This window comes from Platichthys flesus, chromosome 6, assembly GCF_949316205.1.
Source record: "Platichthys flesus chromosome 6, fPlaFle2.1, whole genome shotgun sequence".
In the NCBI taxonomy this organism is placed as follows: Eukaryota; Metazoa; Chordata; class Actinopteri; order Pleuronectiformes; family Pleuronectidae; genus Platichthys; species Platichthys flesus.
The window spans coordinates 9,946,572-9,969,649 of record NC_084950.1 but is presented as its reverse complement, the minus strand read 5'-3'; the positions used below and the strand labels follow the sequence as shown (position 1 = coordinate 9,969,649).

The window sequence follows — 23,078 nt, the reverse complement described above, 5'->3', positions numbered from 1 at the left end:
TGTGAATGTGTGTGTGTGAGTGTAAGCATGCATGTGTGTGTGTGAGTGTGTGTGTGTGTGTGTTTGTGTGTGTGACGGGTAAGAGATGTGAAAAGGGAGGTGGAGTTTTTTCGATTATGGTAAAGGGTGTGAGAAGACACACTTTGGGAGACAAAGAAATGTTAGTTTTAAGTCGCCTTAATTAGCATGAATTTACTTTGTCATAAATAGCTGTGGAGCAAATGCAGTGATATAAATAATATTAATGTCAGCTATTTTTAGGGTTTTATTTTTCCCGTCCGTTCAAATTAAGGTTCAATCTAGAAACATTGTGCTGGATCACATAACAATAAACAGGAGAAACGCTATATCCTCCACCAGGATGTATCAGCTCTGGAGGAGAAATACAGTTTAGAACCACAAACACATCGCTGCTGATATTGCCTTTTGTTAAATTCGATTTTCTACATTACAAATTGTGTTTTTTACCTCTCAGGGAGGATTGTGGGGGAGGAAGACCCCAGGACCTGTCACCCGGCTTTATGAGAACAATATGTGGTCCTTACTGAGGGAAAGCAACATGAGTTTAAAAATGTTAAAATGCCCTTTAACATCTAAGTGGAGCACAACCAGCCTCCGTCACACTGTGCAGCAGCTTATACAGGCCAGGTCAGGGCCCCCCCACCATTACTGGGAACAGGAACTCAGCAGTTTTCCTGTACAGTATGTTTCCCTATAGTTGATACGAAATATAAACTTCTCTCCATAACTCTAACTCTCTGACAGTCCATTTGATGCACAGTTCTCCAAGTTGCTGACAGTTTTCCATTCTCATTCAGCACATTTGGAAGTTTCAATGGCAATGGGGCCACATTTACGACCCAGTTAATTTAGAAATCTTATTTTTAGGGGGAATTTTCATCTATAACCACAAAATGGTTTAGTATCAAAATATGAATTCAAACCCAAAGATGAAAGGGACTGAATGTCTCTTTTTCAAAAGGATATTATCGATGCCCCCTCTCCTTCTGGAGCTGTAACATGTTTAATCCCTCTGCCAAAGGAAGTTATGCTTTCCCCCCGTCCGTTTGATGGTTTGCTTGTAAACAAGATTAAGCAAAAACTACTCGATAGATTATTACAGAATTTAATGGAAGGATGTGGTGTCGGCCAAGGAAGTGCCCATTTAATGTCATTGTGGCTCTGGACCGGGTCCACTAGTCTTTTTCTCTTTCTTTAACATTGTGAGCTGAGGTGATTTTCAACATTTTCCCAGGGAATAATTCATGGATCTTGAGGAAAAAAATCAATCAGGCATATTTAGGGAACTGATATCTCTGAGTGTATGAAACTTGGAGCAGCTTGATTGAATTTAATGGGACTGCTGGGCCTTGGCGGAGGTATGAGCTCTACTGAGTGCCGCTCTAGTTTAATTTGTGTGATTGCTGGCACAATGGTGTGAGATACGGCTTGGAGGGAGCTGGTGAGAGTGGTGTCCAGTGCACAAGTCAGGAGTACTGACGCATTATTTTCAGTGAGAGAGGTGAAAGAACTTTTCTGACTTGCCTGTACGATTCCTGCCAGTTCTCCTAATGTGAGCACAGTATGGAGGGACAGATGGAGCGGAGGAAACCTCCTTCTGCCCTCTCGTCGCTTTGTTGATGACAAGCTTGAAGAATCAAGGCCTGACATGTTGCTCCGTTGGTATTAATAACTCACCAAGAGATGAGTTCTGTCAGAGGGTGATTTTATTGAGGCCAGAAGCTGCTGCAGCTCTGCTCAGAGGATCAAACTCCAGCTCAGCCTTCCAATGACCAAATATCTAAACTGGTCCACTGGTTACGTGAATTAGGTCAATGTAATTCTCCTCAGCATGGACACTCTGCATGAGACGATCTGGGACAGTGTGGCCTCATGTTTTTGTGAAATGTGTTTAGAAGATGTGTTTGTGTTTGTAAGACACGACTGACAGGAGGTTTTGTCAAAGCAGTTTTACTTAAAGCCTCAGTCCACTCTGTGTCAAGTTTTCTGATTAGACCAGCTCAGGCCTGTGCTGGTGTGGACCATAGACTTCATAAAGATGGATGACATGACGGCTCCTAAAAAGGGAAGCCAAATGATCTGGATCGCCCTCTGGTGGATGGCTGCAGTACGTGTCATCAACTCTTTCATGTGGGTGGATTTGAGATGAACCAAACAAAAAATTTTTTTTGTTCAGATGGTATATCTTATTTTAGTTAGTTGTTCTCACACTGTTTGTTCAACAGTTTTCCAAAGGTTTTACGTTTGGTTGTAATTAGTTCCTTGATGCTATGATAATTCGGTGACATGTCATGATTGACAGCTCACGATTGGTCGAGGCTCGATATCGGCATGTCTTTTCTTAATGTTACTTATAATTCTCACCACATTTCCACCCATTTTCCATGTGACCAGGTCCAGTCAGCCAGTATTTAAAAAAACGTCATCATTCATCGGTCATAATCACGTGAAGTGTCAGACGCAGTTGGCTGTTCAGGCTGTGGTGCTGGGATTCGTCTCAATGCCCTTTTGTGATCAGGATGTGATTGAAGTGGACACTTTGGCCTAATAACAGCGCTGGGTAAAAAGATCAGGATTCTAAGTGGTTTTCCAAAATATCAGCACCGACAATGGAATATCTGATCAGTGAGGATATGATGTATGAGAGAATGTATCCTCTACACAAGTAGGTACAGGAGTTTGTCTGACTGAGAATAAAACATTCATAAGTTATTTTTCTTATTAATCAAATCCTTTTATATTCATTTGGCTAATTGCTTTTGGAAACTACCTTTCAGCACTGCTCGACGTATATTCATAATCATATAAGTCAGCGCTGAGCCAACAAATATGAAAAGCACAGTTTTGTCAGCACTGGAATTATCCTTTTTTTTGGCGAGAAGATAACATTTCTCATTATACATTTTTTCTCATGTTTATTTGTATTTTCTCCTCCACCCACTTGGTGGAGCACCCATAGTTTAAGGTAACTAACACAGACTCATTTATTTTCTTTCTGCTTTGTTTAAGAAACATGCAGTTTTTGTCCCTGTGTCATGACCTGCTTGTTATTCTAAACATCACAGAATTGGTTCAGTCTTGTGACAAGGTCTCCGAAGGGTTTTCAAAATCGAAATGTACTACTGCGGAGTCTTTTCACTCTGATGGAGTCGGGGGTTCAGTGAGGACACCGAAGGATTCCACCATCTCTCACATCCAGAGGTAGAGGCAGCCTGGACATCTGTCGCATCACGACAACCAGTGAAAGTCATTCAGTTCAGTGTGTGGCCTTGAATGCCTGTTCAGTCTGCTGGCACACACACACACACAAACACACACACACACACACACACACACACACACACACACACACACACACACACACATACACAAGCTCCATAATATTCCCTGCATGTTTCTATCTCTCTGAATGTGATACGGAGGTCGCTGCTGAAACAACAACCCCCCCCCCCACACACACACACACTTTCACAGAATCATATCTTATTCAGTCAGGCACAGCAGCTGCACAGAAGGAAGCGCATGGGTTTCACTCATTGACACAGCGTAGATTAGCCAGCAGCGCTAATCTGATAGCTTCACTGTGGGATTCCGATCTGACTGATGAGGATTATAAGACCTGGCGTCAGGAGCAGTGGCTGCTAGTGACTCAGAATAAAAAAAAGAAAGAAATGGCTTACATGATTTTCTTGAAAACCATCACTGCAGGCTCAGGATATGAACGAACCTCATGTGTGCCCAATGTGTCACCAGTAGATACCTGTCAGTCGAGCATGGGGTGACAAAGTAGTCACTACGTTACAGTGGGAGTTTTAGACATCACCGGAGAGGTGGTTTGATGGGACAGGATGCTGATGCTGTAAGGCCATATAACAAGATCTCTGTTTAAAATGGGTTTATGAACCAGTCATCTGTGGACAGGAGCTGCTGGTCGCTTGCTACCAGACATAATTCTCAGCTAAATAGCACGAATTAGAGTGATCCCATACACACAGTATTGTATAAACTGAAAGTACAAAACATGAGGGAATTGTCAAGAAATTGAATTAAAGCATTTTTCATACATCCACATGTAAAGTGATGATGTCTTATATCGACCTTTGTTTTCAAAATGAAGACATAATGATTCCAACAGAATTTACCTCATCATAGGTGGTTCGGTGTTTGAATCTGAATTACACTCGTGAAGTTATCATACTGCAGAAGAAAGCCGCTTCCTTTTCAGATGATGTGTTTGCTTTAAGCATCATTCCGTCACTGTAGTGATTCTTCCCACCAGTAGAGGACAGTAGCTTTCTAATCAGCCAGTGTCTGTAAGAGCACCTAAAGTTTGAACTTTAGATGAAGCTGTTTACTTATTTAATCTAACAGTTGCTGCTGTGTAGAAATCTGAACTGGTCCGTGACCATTAAAACTGGTGTCAAATGGAGAGTGTTGACTTGTTGACAATAAGACAAATGTTTTCACCAAATTGCATCACCATGGTAACTGTGGCAAAGTTTGACCATTTGTGATGAAAAGTTTACGTATCGTATCTACTGTGTATTTTCTTTCTGGAGCTGACTCACTGTATTAGCCGCGACAAAGTACTACAGTGTAATACAGTTGAACAAACCATTATGGTAAAGTACACTATCAAGATCATATTAAGTGCTCCAATTTCTGCTCGTGACCTTTTCTGGTCATAATAATAATATCTGAAGCGATTTATATATGGAGACATCCATAATGCAACAGGCACTGTGTTGTTGGAGAGTCAGAGGAAAAGGTCCTCTTCATGAAGCACTTCTAAGTAGTTCTCCAGCTGACATATATAATATCCCTTTTCATATATAGTTCCCCCTAACATTTTGAATAGAGAAAAGAAAGGAGCAGTCAGGTCAGTACAGTCGAGCTGAATTCAATTCATTTTGCTTTGGATTTAGCACCATGAAGGTCCCTTTAATCACTACAGACAGACTTTATTAGACTATCAGACCATAACAGCCAAATGAAGCATTGGAGAGGAGAATCATTACGATGCTCAGAGGGCGGCCCTCTCTCAGCCACAGTCATAGTTATTAATTTTTTGGTATTGAACGAACCCCTGCTGGTTTGAACCCCTCTGGTTATCGACCGCTGCACCCCCAGAGCCAATGAGTTTCTTATTACTCTCTTTTCCCTCTGAGGCACCATGGTATATATATGGTATATATATATATATATATGGTATATATATGATTGTGAAGAATCAACAATATATTCTCCCCAATCATTGTGTTAGGGTTAAATCATTGCTTATATTCCTTCTGCGGACAAAGTGTTTCAACCCACAAACACCTTCCTCTCCGCCTCTTTAAGTCTCTAGTCTGTTGCTTCTCATTAGGCGACGTCCTGCTTGTTTTTCCTGATAGAGTGTGAGGAGCTCGAGCTGGAGAGTGCAATCAAGAGTGACAAACATCTCCAGAAAGCCACGGTTGAAGCAGGAGCCGCTGCATGCACGCAAACACACCCCGTGTACATTTGTGTTTATCTCATCAGCGCTGACTTGAGGTGAGGGGAGGTGTGGGATTCGTTTACCCGCTGTGGGAGGAGGACAGTATGAGGAATATCAGGACTGGCAATTCCTATAACCTCCCTCCTTTAATCCTGACGTCTCATTTGTAGTGTGGGCTTGTTTCTCTTTACAGGGACTCAGAGGTTGTAAATGTGTGTCTGGCCTTGATCACAGTTCTGCAGAGGAAGACATGGAGGAACATCATCATTAAGAAGAGTCTGAGGAATCAATATTAAGACCTTTAGAAGAGAGTGTCTGTCGTTTACTATTAATAATGGGCCCTGCCGCCTGTTGTAATAATGCAATTAGGAGTACTGGAAGCAGATACTTCATCCCCATCTAAATGGTCTTCATGTGTAGAAACTCACTACCTTTGCAGAGTGCAAACACTCCGCTCTCTCTCTCTCTCTCTCTCTCTCTCTCTCTCTCACTCTCACACACACACACCGGCCCTCTGTATCTAATTGGGACTGCGAGACAAGAACAGAGTGTGCAGACAAAGCTGGTCTTACCTGGAAGGCTGGAGAGGTGGAGGAAGATGCTGAGAGAAAGAAAGTGTGAAACTAAAATATCAGCCGGGTCAAAGGAGAAACAGACAGGAAATTGGGTAAAGAATAACAAAATTATAGAAATATAGTGAAGTCCAAAAAGCATAGTAGGAAATGCAGAATAGTTGAAAAGTGTTGCAGAGAAACTGGTCTGAAGAAATTCAGTAAAAATAAGATAGAAATGTTTCATGCCAGAAGGTATTTTTCAAGCCAGAAAGAGATACTAAATATACTATAAACTGTAAACATAAGTTTAAACGTGAGTTAACGGAGAATTACGGTGATTAAGGTTGATTTGAAGAATGTAAATATGACTTCATCTCCATTGGAAGTGACAGCAAGGTGTGTGTGAAGTGTTTGTTGGGTTTTTGACTTTATCTTTCTACACTAAGTTAACCTGTTTATGTTGTTAGCATCTTAATGTCAAGTCTGCAGGAGCCAGGCACACAAACAAACAAACAAAACAGCAGACAGTTGTTTTCTCTCATTTTATGCAAAAACATAAAAAAAAAAAAAATAATTATAATAATAATAATAATAACAAGACCTCCATCTTTCTTTTTACACACATTAATTTTTCAGCTGGAAATTCCTTTATTCCTTTTTTTTCCTCTTACTTCTTGAATAAATCTTGTTTTTTTTTACGTTGATCATGACAGCATCATATCAGTTTGTTATCAGACCTCTGTTGCTTTAATCGTCCCCATGTTAATGAGCAGACATTTTGTCTTGTCATGGCAGATAAACACATAAACTTGATGCAAACATGCTCCTGCTGTGAAAATGTTATATTTATTTTTAGATTCACTCTTCATCCTCCCTCAGGGGATTTATGTATACACAGTGAGAATAGCAGTAATATAAAACATGAACTGAGGTTGGAGTTTTATAAAATGGATGAAGATAGTCTGTGTGTGTGTGAATGTGTGTGTGTTTGTTCAGTGGTAGGCTCTGGTGGTATTTGCTGGAGATGACCACGGGGGAACAATGTGTGTGATGCACAGTTGAGCAGAATTTGAATGAGAGAGACAGAAATCTTCCTCTATTTACTGTAGGCCTGTGTGTGAGACTCTCGCCCTGCAGTTTGGTACTTCTCCGTGGCCTGTGTGACCTCTTGTGGGAGTGTTGGGAAAAGCTATCGATCAGAAACTGCGAGTTTTGTTCTCCATGACAACCACTGGGGTACAGCAGCACTTCACCTCAGCGCTCCCCTGACACCCCCGACCAGCAGCTCAGATCTTAGCCTTTAACCGGCCAGACAGCCCCTCGGTTTGCTGAGCACAGGGGTGTGTTTGTGTCGCTGAAATTCGATCTGTTGTGTTTTTTTGTGGTGCATATCTAGTGTATCTGTGCTTTAGCAAGAGGATAGGAGGGATTGTTTATGTGTGTGTGTGTGTGTGTGTGTGTGTGTCAACAACAGAAGACAAAGAATCGTGTGCAGAAAAGTTACATCGGAGGTGTGTTTTTGAACTTGAAAGTTTTGAGTGCAGGGGTGTAAGGATCCTGAAACTCTCTGAGACCTGTGAGACAAATGTCCACCATCTTGTTTCTGGGTACAGGACGAAGGAACTGTTTGTGGCTCCCTTTTCCCCTTCGCCGTGGTCTTCTCCTTGTGCTGGTTCATGTTTTTATTCAATTGCATGTTATACATAACTCTCTTGGACCAATCACGATGGAGTTATTACATCAGTGTGGAAACATTTGGTCGACCTCACCTCAAAAAGAAAATCGTGAAATTAAACTGAGGTCAGATTTGGAGAATTGCTGCAACGTCCCTCCACTTTGACTTGACTCTGCTCTAGGTTTATGTCTCACTGTTCTCCTCTGTAATTATGAGGTTTTGTTTTGCATGTATCTGTTAACACTTGGCGTCGTGTGTGTGTTTGTTCATGTGCAGTATGAGTCAGAGTTTGCATGCAGGCATCTGTCCCTAAAGCATGACTACAAGGTTGTTTGCACTCAAGAGTAGAACGGTAAAACTTTGTGAGGAGAGAGATTTAAAAAATCAATTTGCTTCCCTTCACTCTCGGCCTCCTGGAAGAGAGGGGCCTGTCTGACCTAATTATGCCTCCCCAATCCAGCAGAATGGCTCCAGTTGGTCTCTACACCTAACTGCTCCTCCCTCAAGCGAGCTCCAGATTAAATTACAGACAAGTTATTAGCAAGTTAAACAGATAAACCATGAACATAAACCATTTCCCCCCAATTTCTGAAGTCCACATCGTATAGTGGCCCTGAGAGCTCAACAACCAAAATCAAGAAAACACAAACCACCTTAAAAAACATCTTCATCCCTTTGAAAACACATCTGCTGCAAGAACATGCAGCAATACGAACTACAGAACATTGCAAATACACATGATAAACAGAAAAATTGTGCAAGTTCCAAGTTTTCAAAAGCCTTCTTTTTATTCATAAGTGTGTTGTTTTTCCTTTGCCATGTTTGTAACACACTTTGGCTCAACACCTGTTGTTTTAAATGTGCTATTTAAATGAATCTGACTTGATTTGACAGATGACAAAAGTGTTTAACAGGGACACAAAATGAGACGAAGCTAACTTCTTGTTCAATTTGTACCATTATCAAAGTTATTGAAGCCAGATGTTGGAAAAGGAGCTAAAATATAATCCAGCCGGGTTCCTGCTTTTGGTTGTGTTGTGAGTATTCTGCCTCTGGGAGGCTGCTGCTAACTTTGGTTGATGCGGGACAGTTTTCACTTTATCATAATTAAAATTTGAAACAATAACACTATAAAATGTAAACAAGCAATGATTAGCGATAATAAGAATATAACAATATGAGAAAACAGCAGATCAAGTCAAACATCTGAAACAATTGTCGGACTTATTCAGCCTGCAGCCCAAATATTGTATATATATCGTGATTGGTCCAATTCAACATCGTGTCTGCCAGTGGAATTCAACAAGTAACAGTAACAGTAGGAAAAGAGAAATGGAATTAGCTTGAGCTCTGTGTCGCTGTGTTGAATATCTGACTTCCCAGTCTTTGTCTGAGCTTGTAATGTGCGTGCTGGTTACCTCAGCCTCAGGTTAGACGTGGAGTGTGATCTTGACCTGCTGAGGGTGTTGAGGGCAGGATTAACCTCCTGGAGAAGAGTTGTATCATTATCAGGCCTGCTGTCTCACAGCTTTAATCCTCCTGTGCCGTAATGTTCCCCCAGATAAATGTGCCGGGAAAGATGGAAAGTTGAACAACACCATGTTAAAGTTTTTATCATTTAAACAAGGAAACAAAAAAATTTGGAAGAACTTTGATCCTCCTTTTATAAAGCCATTAGTATGGATGTAGTCTTGAATTAAAATGTATATTACATTTTTATATTTCGGTTTAGGTTTGGTCAATGGGAGTTCCCACACTATGTCCATTTGTGCAGGTCAGATTCATTTTGATTAAAAACTGCCCACCGAGCTGAAGTGATACTGATTTATGACCCATTCGTCGATACAGCCGCAAATATAAACATAAAAATTAAGCAAATCAAGTTGTTGTCGTCTCTAATATTCAAAATAAGGTACGAGCTGAAGGGATTTCCCTCTATTATGTGGTCAATGTGTCACAGAAAACGTTTGTATGGTGTAAAATACATTTGAAAGAGACGTTAATCCCAAATTTCTCCCTGTTTAATGAGGAGAAAATCAAAGTCCTCTGTGAGAGTGGAAGCTCTGTTGGTCTAGCTGCTCAGAGAGAGTCAATAAACCACATCAGCAGCAACAGTGATTGAGTTGATGTCAAATCTGCTTCTTCTTGTTCACAGTGATAATTGAAGTCAACTGCAGGCTCTTTACTGAAGTGTTGTAAATACCAGAACAAGCCTGTGGGCTCTGGGTCTGGCTTTTGTGGTATTTACACCATTAAGTGGGAGAACAGCAGCTTGTTTATACAGACGTCTGTTACATGTCAAACTATGCTTTAGATTTATTCACTATTGGGTGTCTCAAATTATACCTTCATAGTGTTTGTCATAAACAAAAATACTAGCTGACCAATTAGACCTGCTCACAGATTATAAATTGTAAAACTGCAGTAATATCTATTGTTTAGGATGGACTGGTTTATATATTTTCCGCTGTGCTCTCATTTGAAATGTCTTTTGTTTATAAGTCTTGTATTAATATATCTCCTTCCTTTCTGTTCAACATTGTTCTGTAGAGCAAAAATAACAATTAACACTCCGCTCACAGATCATAGGGGCAGTGATGCATGTCACGTAAACGTCAATTTCTCTCTATTCCATGCCGTCCAATTGCATGTCATGTTTTTCCTTTTTCTCTCCCCAGTCTTCCAGCTCTCCTGTATCTCATCAACTGAGAGCATAAACCATAGACTGTTTATAAAGAAGGACGACAGATCTCCACTTCCTCATTCCCCATGATTAAGCAAAAAACATAACGAACACTGCCTGTGCCATCATTTGGAGTCTGTGCAGCTCAGGATGGGATGGAGCCGTGGTTCCAATGTCCTTCTAATACCTGCACTCAACCAATCATGAGTCAGTCCCTCTTTACAAACAGTCTACTGTATAAATGGCCCAATCGTTAGATGATTTGTTATTGATTTAGATTTGTATGAATTTTTCTATGATGAGTTTATTGATATTTGAAGTGCACTTTATCGTAGACTATCTCCCTAGTGGATTCCATCAAATCATTGAAATTAGATGTTTAGGATTATTGATATACTGAGAAACAAATAACCGGTGTTGCTCCCAGTACAGTGCTGGTTTGTTTGGTAAATCAACAGCTGTGTAAACAAATCAGCTTTTTTTTGTGTTGCTAAGCAACAAAGGCATGTCGTGTTTGCCTCTATCTGGAAACGAAAAGCTTTACAAGGTTAAACATACTAACCGGGTGTGTCTTAATGCTCCCTCTCATCGCGCAGAACCTTTCACTGCATAGTTGTTTTTACATTTTGAAGACTTACGTTCTCCAGCAGTAACAGAGGAAACACATCCTGCAAGATATTGAACGTATAAATTCAGAGGACACGTCCACAGAGAGCCGCTGTGCATTCGTGGTGTGTTGATTAATAAGGTGGCGGCTGCCGGAGGAGACAGTTACTGCAGGTAGTGAGCTGCAGGACGGAATGGGGTGCTGACAGCTTCAATGGGCCACCTTGTTGAAATGTCACTACACGATTGGACCGGTTGATGGGCAGGAGACTATGTGACCTGCATGGACCTGTCTTCATATGCAATGCACCGCTGAGCAGTCGCTGCCATGATTGCTGTTTGCCTTGATGAGTTTGTGACGGATCGCGGCTGTCATAGTTTTCCCCTTGGTCTAACCACAATTTTTGGGAAAAATCTATAAAACTGTCTTCTTCCAAATTGTTGTTCCTGATCTGCCGGAGCAGCCAGTCACAAAATAAGCTGACTGTGATGTTTACAGAGTCGGGTTTGACTCTGAGCACGCTAAATTTGCTCAATTGGACCATTACACCAATAAAGCTCCTTTTAGATATATTTAGCTATATCCTCCTTCACACTCAATTGAGCCCTTTAGCTAAGTGCTCATATCGTGAGTTGGTGTTTGTTTATGCCGTGTATTTAGACCGAACCCTGCCCAAGACGGCGCTCAAGGCATCGTCACTGGCATCTGCAGCTGTGAGCTCATCAGGCCCACGTGTGCGTACGAGTGTGTAACCTCAGTGTGACATCTGCTGCCTCTGCGTTTCTCAGTATTTTCTCTCTAGTTGGTGACGTTCACACAAGGTCAAACAGGGAGAGCATCTGGTGGGCGACACACCGAGTATTTGAGGAATGACAGGGAGCATCTGGGTGAATTCACACACACACACACACAGAAAGACAGACACACATCTACAAAGGCTTTCACACACATGAATATTTATTTCCTGTGCACTGCATGTTTCTCTCTCTCAATCTCAGTCAAACACACATACAAATTGCACAGACACAAAAACACACACACACACAATCTCCAGTGCAATAACTGCAGCAGCAGATAGGGGCTGCTGCAAGACTGTGGAAGCTGCCTCGCCGAGCCACATGCAGGTTGATGTAGCCCGGCATCCCACTGGCACATCTCCTCCTCCTCCTCCTCTCTTTTCTCCCGATGGTCGTCGTCTCTCTCCATCTCTCTGCGTCTCTCACCATCTCCCTTCCCCCTCATCCTCCTCTCTGGGATTAAAATTGGCTGTGGCCGTGTGCTGCCTGTGCTGGAGCAGCGGCTGAGAAGCGGAGGCAGGAGGGAACGACAGGGAGGTTTCACCAAGGCGGCGGAAGATGTGCAGCGGTTGTTTGCAAGGCTAGAGGACGCCTGAGAGGACAGGCTGTCTGTGGATGTATACCTGTGGAGAGAGGACGGCTTTTCTCAACATCTGTGGTAGCTGCTGATGAGGTGCACTGCTTTCCTCTTGACGGTGTCTGTCTCTCCATCTCCATCTCATCCCTCTGTCCATGTCTTTGTGTGTGTGTTGGTGTGCATGCACATATATGCGTGTTGGTGTCTGTGCATGTCAAATGTCTGATGTTTAGCCCTCTGAAAACTGCGGCAGTCCTAATATTCCTAATCAAGATCTCTCCCTATCTTCCTTTGTTTTATGTCCCTCTCCTCCTCTCCTCTCCTCTCCTCTCCTCTCCTCTCCTCTCCTCTCCTCTCCTCTCCTCTCCTCTCCTCTCCTCTCCTCTCCTCTCCTCTCCTCTCCTCTGTGAAGCAATTCACAGCCTTCGCTAAAATGGTGTCAGTTTTACATAAGATGTTATTCCAAAAAGATGAATTATTACAGAGCCACAGTCAACAGTCAGACACAGTCATACATGCATGTATTCTCACAGCCGGTGCAGTGAGAGTGGATGTAAAGAATCTTCTCTCTCACTGTGTATGCTGAATGTTTCCTTTGACAAGTCACCGCTGCATTCATCTCTATGTGTAGGCCCATCACTGTCAAATTAGTTTGGCAGGAGGTCACATAGAGTATGCATGAGTTTCGAAGACATGTTTATCATTTGTAAATGCATGGCTTATAACCTCATTCTCATTCCCCCCCCCGCTGTCGGATGTGATAGTCTTGCAAACTGAGCGTTGTGTGGAGAACAACTTCTCCTCCTCCTCTCATCCTCCTTCGCTTCTTTGATTTGGAATGAAGGGAGGAGAAACTATTCATGGCCATTATCCTACAGTGTGTGTGTGCAGCACAGATACGTTGGCCCGCTGTTTCTTTGGCTTCTGCCTGCACTTAAGTTTCTCACACTCGTGTTTCAGGTAAATGACTCAAACGAGAAGGTAGACATCTTCTACAGCCACAGAGACCGAGCGGCAGAGACGAAGTGGTGTGAGCTTCTGTCCTCTGTAGCCCTTTGTCACCCAACCTGCTGACACCGCACATTTAGCCCCAAGGTTTACACAATTACCATGATATGTGCGTGTATGTGTGTGTGTGTGTGTGAGAGTGTGTGTGTGTGTGTGTGTGTGTGTGTGTGTATTAATGTCAGTGTGTATAATCACTGTTGCTGTTTGACTTTGGTGTGAAAATCAGTGAGAGCTTTCAACGTGTTTAAACCATTTTAACATCATATTGAAACACAGAATACATTTTTTTCTGTACATTCATTTTCACCTGTTATTCCTTAAGATTTTTTGCAAAATCATCTTCAGGTTTAGCCTTCAACACCTGCTGGTTTCTAATATAATTCATTCTGTATCAGGTTTGTTGAAGCTAGACAAAGTTTGCACGTGTTGAGAAAAATATTGAGGGTAGGATGAAGGAAATCTTGATTCCTTCTGAATGGCTATTTCGTTGTGAGACACTACAATTATAAGCTCTGTGGGTTTGAGTGCATCTTCTGGTTGGTTCCAATACAGGCATCATTAATTATCTACGAATGAACAGTGCTCAAGATCTTGATCCAATAATACCGGTGATATGTTTGGAGATCCTTCCAACGCAATGAGAGCAAGCTGTAACATCTCTCTTCCTGTCATTGTGTCCAGGGGGAGTGGTTGACAAGGATTTGCGGCACTACCTCAACCTGCGCTTCTCCAAGGGCTCAGTGGACCACGACCACCAGCAGATCATCAGAGACAACCTCTACCTCCGCACCGTTCCCTGTGAGTGCACCATGGTTCTGTTTCTGCTCTCCCCTTCCTTCTGGTCTCCATCCCTCCTTCATGCCTGTCCTATCTTTTCCTCCTCTCCCTCTGTCTCTGTGTGTGTGTGTAGTTTTTCATTGTCTTTATCTCTTTTTTTTTTTTAAAGATATCGCTTTCCCCTCCCTCCTCTATTTTCCTTCTCTTTTTCTGTATTCGTTTTTTTCCTCCTCACCCTGGGGACATTGCTCTCGTATGTCTTCATCACACATGCTCTTTCTCCGTCTATCGCTCCTTCTTCTCCCTCCATCGTCCGGCTGCCGAGCTCTCAGCCTGAGGTTTCCACGGCAACCACCCTCTTGTCTCGAGGCTTGCGTTGCCGTGACGCCCTCCCCCCCTTCAGCACACGCTCGACATGCACAACACACACGCAGATACACACCGATCAGCATTGTTAACCATTAAAACAGATAGCGGGTTTTGATTGGTGCACAACGATAACCCCAGGTTAGTCTATCGGACATTAGGAAGAAGGTTGTTTTTGTCTGTATGTGAGTAACTGGACAAGCTGGACACACAAAGCCTCCAACAGACACGTCATTCCTGTCTGTTGCATGTAGATGTGGATTGTGTGTTGTGCGATCAATTAACCTGTTGTCATGATGCCGATGAACGATGTCATTGCTGCGATTAACATGGAGGGGACGTCGTCCCCGGCAGCTCCGCCTGCTGTCAATACACAGAGCGGCTCGTGAAAACGCTTCTCTGGAGACTGGAGCCACTGTGATGCTCGACTCTGCAGACTACAGATGTGACTACTTTCATGCAGCATGTGGATCAGTGCTCTCTGATTTGACGTTTCAGGATCCTGTCTAATAACCTCGGCTGTGTTGTCTGGGTAAAGGTAAACGAGCCGGCCGTTTGTTTGTTTGTCAACAGACAGATTCGGATACAGAATCATTAGAAAACCGAGCCACCTCCTGACGTCATTGATAGTTTTTGCGTCGGCCGAGCACTTCGACTCTACTGGAAGACCTCTGACGGTGTGTTGAGCTGCTGACACAGAAGTGATTGTTTAATTCACTTCCACAGCTGCACAGTCCCTGAGCCTCTCTCTCCCTCTTTTTCCTCTCTTCCCCTCCCTCCCGCCCTCCCTCCCTCCCCTTTATCTCTTTGCTTTCATGCTTTGCTCTCCCTCATGTTCCCCCTGCATCTCCCTCCTTCTTTCCCTCTCTGATTGCTTTTGGTCACCGCCTCCCTCTGTCAAATTCTCTCTGCCTCTCAGTTTTACCTCCAGATAGCCCACCCTGCTTCCCTCTCCTTTTCTACCTCTCTCAGCCTGTTGGCTGTGTAATAGTGCAGCGAAAGTGGACTGACAGGGTGACAGCTGAGGTGATGGGGACTGGCTGGGGTTCAACACTGCAGGTCCTCGCACACTTCAGCCCTGTCGAGGCCGAAGGACGGCTCAGGCCCCTTTTGGAAGCAGGAACCATAGTTTCTTCGCCATCTTTTAAATCACTTCCAGCCCTTTTGTGAGAACAGAAAGATGGTTATTCTGTGTGATGTGTGAGTGGTAATGACATCCCCATAATTAACTGGCTATCACTTAACAAAGCTGATGCAGTGGAATGACTGATTAGAGAAATTCTAACTCACAGACCCCCTGCATTGCAGCTTTGAATCATAGGCTGAATATTTGAATTTATTTAAATACATTTTTTGATATTACAGAATTTCACTGACCTGCTTTAATTCGTCTTGGGTCAGCGGGTCATCTGCACACGAGGATGTTTCATATACATTTGCAGATGCACAGGAGCCGGCGTTGGCTCAACCTTAAGAGTGACACAGCATCAGACAGTTAGAGATCATGGACGATGGTCCTGAGCGCCGCGCTGCTCGTGCCTGGCAGGCAGTTTGTTGTTGTGGCTCGGAGCGGTATAAAATTAGTGTTTTTTCCTCCCGTGTCTGCAGCGGTCTGACCGTGCTGTCAGTGCGAGTCTGTCAGCTTGACAAGCAGACGCCACTCTGCATCACAACATGCTGTCACACTGAAGGACGTGGGAGGAGGTGTGTGAGAGTGTGTGTTCATACAGCTAGAAGGCTCACATGCTGACATCAACTCCTGCATCCTGTTACATCATTCGGCTCAAGGTCTTGCTATTCTCCCCCCCAAAAATGTAGTGAATTCAATGTGATAATTTTACGCCTGATAGTAATAACCTTTTTCACATCGTTGCCTGCAGGCTCTCGGCTGTGTTTAATCTGTGTGTTTACTTGTTTGCCGGTTTGTTTTCCACATGCGTTCACACTTCAACACATACACAGGCCAAATGCTAACACGACTTCCACCTAAAGAACATTCATATAGACACATACTTTCACTATATAAGGGAGCAACACTCACTCACAGGTTGATATAAATAAGAGCTTGTGCAAGAGTTGATCAGTGGTTTCACAAAATGTCGAGCAGAGGAAAACTAAAAGGCGGAGGAAGTGAGAACTTGGGGGGAAATGGGCGATCAATCTCAGTTTTCAGATTGAAACGTTGGATGCAGTTGTTTCTGATAGTCTAATATACTTCTCAGTAGAAACGTGTGGCACTGTTTCAATTCATTTACACGGATCACTTGACCACTTCAGAAAATGAGTCTGAGCCTCTGCAGGAGCACTTGCTGTTGAGGAACCTGGAGAAGAGTTGTAGGTGGTTTACTGTCTGCATAGTGTGAGGGGCTGTTTGAAATGAGTGTACGGCAGTAAAACGAGGCCGAAGAAGTGAGGACATCAGGAAAATATATGGGAGAAACGGAGAGGAGCGGGTATAGAAAACAGAGAGGGGAGATGATGAACGCGGACATGAGCAAAGAGCCTTTCAAAGAAGGTGGGGGAAAATGGAGGAAGAGAGGTGGTAAGGAGGAGGAGATCAGCAGGGGAGAGGTGTGGAGGGAAGAAGAGAGCGGACAGAGGAGCAAAATTGAGAAGCCGAGAGTCAACGTGAGAGGATGGGAAGAGGATGGAGGGATGAGCTGAGCAGAGGCGCGTGAGTCCAAGGACGGACGTGCACTGAATGGGGGTAGAAGAAGATGTGAGGGAGCCTCGTAAGTCATTCCCCAGAGAACCATCTCCTCTTCTCCATTCTACTCAGAGGCCTCAGTAAAAGGCTCTATAAATAGCTTCAACAGTGAGCAGCACGTTTCTCTACTCAGATGTACACTATAAATAGTGTACATGCCGCTTCTGTCACTTCACATCCGCGACTCTGGACGCATGCTGTCCCGCAGCTTCGCAGCCTCTGGCAGGGAATCCTCCACTGGAGACTTCAGAGGAGGAGAAGATAAAAAAGCTGTGGAGGAACAAGGCCAGGATGTTGAGGCTGGTGATGGCGATCGGGCTGATGGCCCCTGCTGATACTGATGAAGAAGATGTACGTGAGGAATTATATGGAAGTTGAAACCTTAATCCTGTCGCGTGCAGGACATGTTAATGTAAACTCCAGTGTATACAGGATTTATGCCTTTGTATCAAACACTTTCCTGGAAAAAATACTTTATACTGCTCTCTGCACCTAAAAAAAGACTTGAATAATGTAAACATATAAGTATCAAGCATGTAGCAAGCTTTATTCTCAACAAAACATAAACCTCCACAGGTAGTGTTACTTACTGAAATGTATGGACATATGGTAAATCACGTTTTATGTTTAAAAGACTACTGTATTGTTCAACCATCTTTGCATTACATAAAGAGCAGCGCACACTCAGTATATGACAGTGCAAATGGAAAACACATTCAGTACAAAAAATATATTGATATAATAAATAGTTTAAAGGCTCATGTATATTCCATTTAGTTTTTTTCCCAGCCAGCATCACTCTGTGTGTGTGTGTGTATGTAATCTTTTTCTAGCAGCCAATCTCTCTTCCTTCTCGATGTGTAGTTTATAACTCAATTTCCTGTTGGGTCAGTCTTCCACAAAATTATTTCCCATTTTTTATTGATAGTGAAAAGAAATAAAGTCCCTTAACACCCGAGAAGATTTTCATCTAGATCCGCTGTGACTGGTCAATCTGCAAATGACAGGTTGTCTTTATAGCTTCATTGTGCTTTGTATTTCAAACGTTTCACTGGAATTTTATTTGTTAAGATATGAAGCGAATAAGTTTGGAGGGTGTTGGTGCTGCTGGTGACTGGACTTTACTTCAAATAATGAGTTTTATTTAATTTAATAGTTAAAACATTTAAGTAGTGAGTGTATTTGTTGGTAAACATCACGTCATCTTTTTACCAAGATACGCTGTTTCAAACTTTTATAATGTTATTTTATAACAGTTTTTAATCATGGTAAATTCATTATGCTATTGATATTGTACAAACCAGGTTTTTTTATAAATAATTTACTATTGTGACATGTTTCCATCTCTACCTGCTGCTCAAATGACTTGTTTAGCTTCCTGGTTCAGGAACCAATGAGCAGAAGGGAAAGGACTGATCTGAGCATTTGTGGACTTTCTGCTCTCTGCACCTACCACACACTACACGCTTCAAAACACTGCCTCCATTGCTGACATGCCTGATTATTTTATTATAAGTTTAAAACACATTTAATTAGTTTTACCATTGTTATTGTGTAATTCTTACTTTGTCACTGTTTTTGGATCATTTTGTGGCACCATAAATACAAAGGGACAAAAACTGCTTCTTGATAGGAACCTTGAGTCTGTTCCTCTGTGATGCTTTGAGGAATCTGTCCCAGCGTGTAGTCACCAAACTCTCCCACCTCCATCTGATCTATTTTTTCCATTTGTTTGGCTGAAGAAAAATATGTGATTGTTGCAGCCAAAATTTTGTTCTGAAATTGAACCAAAATATAGGTTGAGTTTTGGGGCGTTTTGTTGGAACACATTGATTTTAGTATGAATTCTGTTGAGAGTTTGCAAAGTGAGTAATCTTCTTGAGAGGTGCACACGTGAATGTGAGGGAGTCTTAACTCTAATTTGGTTCTGTGTCTAATGGTGATAAGGCAAACGGTGAGGAAGACGAGTGATGATGGTTATTTCAGGATGTTTGTCATCGTGGTAATAGTGAAGTTTGAAGAGGCGATAAAGATAAAATTAATTTCTTGTGTCTGTTTCAGTGGTAGATTGAGTTTTATAGACTGTGTGTGTGTGTGCGCACATGAACAATGTATGGATTTACATCCATTGATTATTCTGTTTGTGTCTTAAGATTTAATAGTTTGAACTGATAATAACATAATAACGGGAATGTAACAGACCCCTCTTTGTCGTGGTTGTGTGTCCTTGCATCTGTGTGTGTGTGTGTGTGTGTGTGTGTGTGTGTGTGTGTGTGTGTTTGTGTGTGTGTGTGTGTGTGTGAGAGACCTTATCCCCTAGGGACCTTCTCCTTAACGGGGTGATTTGCCTGCTGGCTTGCTCTTGTTAAAGGGCTGGCTGACACGCTTTGATGTGGTTCTGTGCTCCCTGCAGTTTGAGTGGCACACTGGATTAAGGTTGTTCCAAAGATGAAAGAAGCTGTGAGGGAATGATGTGAATGTTATTAAATGAAAATAGCTAATATTAAACATGCTTAATGAATTGGTGATGTTTGCAAAGTGCTCGACGTTCTAAGCTCTGGACAGGTGCTGTCTCTTTTGCGCTGCTCAGCTCAATCCTCTCACTCAGCAGCAAATCACTTAATGAGTTTTTTGTGATGCTTACAATACTTGTGCTACTGTCTGTAGTTTTACCTCTTCATCACCTCACCCTCCTCATCCATCGTCTCCAAGCTCACTGAGGTGTCTGCGCTCACTGCACATAACACAGCACAGACACCTCAGTGAGCTTTGACTAGTTGCTCCGGTCAGCCTTAACCCCTCCACAAACACATAAACACACACTGCAGTGCATACCATCGCACACACCGGGTACCAGCACAGTGCGTGTGAATCATCAAGAGGCGCCTTGTCGTCTTGTGTCAGTCAGCCCTGCAGACTAATAAAGGTGCTTTTCAGCCTATCAGGGCTGATTTACATCACCAGAGGAAACACCTCAGAACAAGTGTAATTTTTCAATGTCACCCAGACACCAGCTCCACCAGACGCCATTCACTGGGACACACAGATGTCTTTGCAGCTGCTAGCGAACCTGACAGATCATCTTATGAGGAATATCTCTTGAAAAGGTACAGGTCCTTTTTTGACGAAAATTAACATTTCCTTCTTTCTTTAGTTTTCTTTCCTTTGCTCGGGCCGTTGAAAGGTCCGTCTTTACAAAAGCAGGTTGTCATGACAAGCTCATGTACACAGAAATCCATTTGAATTTTGAGTGGTGTGTCCAAAATGTCCAAACATAAATGAATACATATACAGATATGCCATGCCGACCTCACTGTTAATATAGAAGATATATTCAACAGAAATAGTGAGATGGGCCTTTTCAATAGAGTTCAATTTAAGTGTAGTCTGGTAGAGTTTAAAATTTTTTTTACCACATAACATTTTTCAGGCTGACACCAGATTGCATTTGTCCGAGCTCAGTTCATTACTTTGCAGATTTCTACAAAAATCCTCTTTTCATTAAAAAAGATAATCTCAAATTCTCAGGTGCATGCTACTGTCTCCACCCAGACAGCTGTGCAATAACAATGTCTTACAGAGTAAAATAATTAACAAAAACATAATTTCAATTTAAACAAAGTCGGAGTGAAATGATTATTTCCAATGGCAATAGAAATTCCCATTGTTTTTTGTCGATACTTTTCCCCCCTATTTTCAAAACCCCTCCTGCACAGACAAGATAATACGCTCAAAATGTTTTGTTGATAAATGACTGAAATTATTCCAACTGATTTTTAGAACTGTCACTGATTATTTCCCTGTCTATCGCCTCATCAATCAAGCACTTGATTAAAGAATGAGTAATGACTACTTGTCTCTGGTGCTCAGGGTAACAGACAGGATTCATTCTGTACCTGTGATAGGCTGATGATTGATAGATGCCAAGGAAACAGTTTGACGTTTTGGGGAAATACCATAATTTCCCTTCTTATCTGGAGTCAGATGAGAAGATTAATTCCACTCTTACAGTAAAAATGTAAATATACAACAGTAAATATGGAGCTCTGGTCAGGAATCATAAGGAAAAACGGGAGAAAATCTACCTGCCAATGTCTCCAGGGCAGATTTAGTTTTCTTTGGACAGATCCTGGCTGTCCTCTTGTATGAAGCTTCCGAACTAAACCAATCAAATATCAATTAATTGACCCTTGCATTTCACAGGCTATACAACAACTAGATACAAGCTTTGTATATAAACATTGACCAGATGTCACCTCAGCTCTATTAGCTTTTAAAGCTTATTATTGGTTCTTGTTGTAACTACTTTTGTAGGCAGGTACAACATCCACTCATCCACTATCCTTGAGGGTTGCAGGGGATGGTAGCGAGAGCCAATTAGCAGAATCCAGATTAACCGGATTAACCCATATAATCCAAAAACCTCCTGCTGTGATGCATTGTTGCCAACCACCGTACCGCCGCAATCTGTCTTTTAACTATCCCACTGGATGTGTCTGTAACCGAGCGAGTAGTCCAATCTCTCCTCCGTCCCACACACACTATTTCACTGCCGACTGCTAATAGACTGAATCTGTGGGGGCAGAGCTCCTTCCAGCCCCAACCAGGGATTCACCCCGGAGAGGCCGACGTCCAGGTCCCTCAGTCCCCCCAACTGGCGGCTGCTGTCCTGAGTTTAGCCCGGCCGCTTAAACACACCAGCTGAATGACTCTCAGGTAACCAGGTGTGAGCTCTCAGCGGCCCGGCTGTGACGGTAATTGATTGATGAAGTGCGAGACACAGACCTGCAGCTCAGCAGAGCCGAGAGGCTTGAGCTGAGCACCTCAGTGAATGCAACAAGCAAAAACGGCTGTGTGTGCACAATGGCACCGTGTCACATATGTGACATAAATATTGTTTCTGTAGAAAAGCAAATGTAGATGTTGCGGCTTGTTGCCATGGCAAAAGCTGTGTTGCCAGGCACTGACGTGTTGTCGTGGCAGCAGACGCTCCTGTCAGACTGTTGCTATGTTGCGTCGGCTTTGTAGTGTAAATAAGGATGTGTGTCTTTGTGTGTGTGTGTGTGTGTGCGTGCTCAATCAAACCTCTCCTATAGACCTGCTGTCACACGTCACATCTGCCAGCCGGGGAAGAAGGAAAAGTCGAGGGGGGGGGGGGGGGGGGGGGGGTGAGAACAGTGACAGTGGATGAGACCAAAGCGAGAGACAGAGCTTGACGGAGAGACAAAAGGAAAGAGCAGGATAACGAGGGGAAGAGGGAGCGGATTAGAAAAAGACAGAGAGAGTAATGGGGATACAGAGGCTACCGGTAGGCAAACAAATGGATGGAAGAGGCGATGAGGTAAATTGGAAATGAGTGGAGTGAGCGAAAGAGAAGGACTAATGTTGGAAGGCAATTCGAGAAGACAAGAGAGTAAGACAGATGGACGGATAGACAGATGCGAGAAGGAGACAGTAAGTGAATAAGAAAGCGGCAGTGTACGACATGTGGGTATTGTGCTGGAAACAACAGGCTTCACAATCCTCCGTGCGCTCATGCTGCCGTGTTGCCGTGCTTGCTGAAAAGGATTCTGGGTAAACACGTTAAGTTTTTTTAAGGACAGCATCTCTGTATTTTTTCATTTAGTGTGGTTGCAGGGCTCTATCTCAAAATCCAATGTTGCCTTTATATTCCCACATGGATCGATTTTTCATGGGTAAACAATTTTTTCAAATGCATCGTTTTACACACAGTTTTTAGAAAATATGGAAAATAGTTAGAACCTTTGGGATTGTAACATGAGCAACATGTTTCAATTTAAATGAAAGGGTTGGCATTAGACTCATGCAG

At 42.8% G+C, this 23,078-nt stretch overlaps 1 protein-coding gene across 3 annotated transcripts in view; it reads left to right on the top strand.

Annotated features, from left to right (window-relative positions):
• The window catches only part of LOC133954955 (membrane-associated guanylate kinase, WW and PDZ domain-containing protein 2-like), a 69,723-nt gene that overhangs the window by 4,959 nt on the left and 41,686 nt on the right, over positions 1-23,078 (top strand). For all 3 annotated transcript variants that reach the window (XM_062389560.1, XM_062389559.1, XM_062389561.1), the window contains exon 2: positions 14,080-14,196. In XM_062389560.1, coding sequence (XP_062245544.1) covers positions 14,080-14,196 — 117 coding nt within the window. The remainder of the gene's footprint in view (positions 1-14,079; positions 14,197-23,078) is intronic.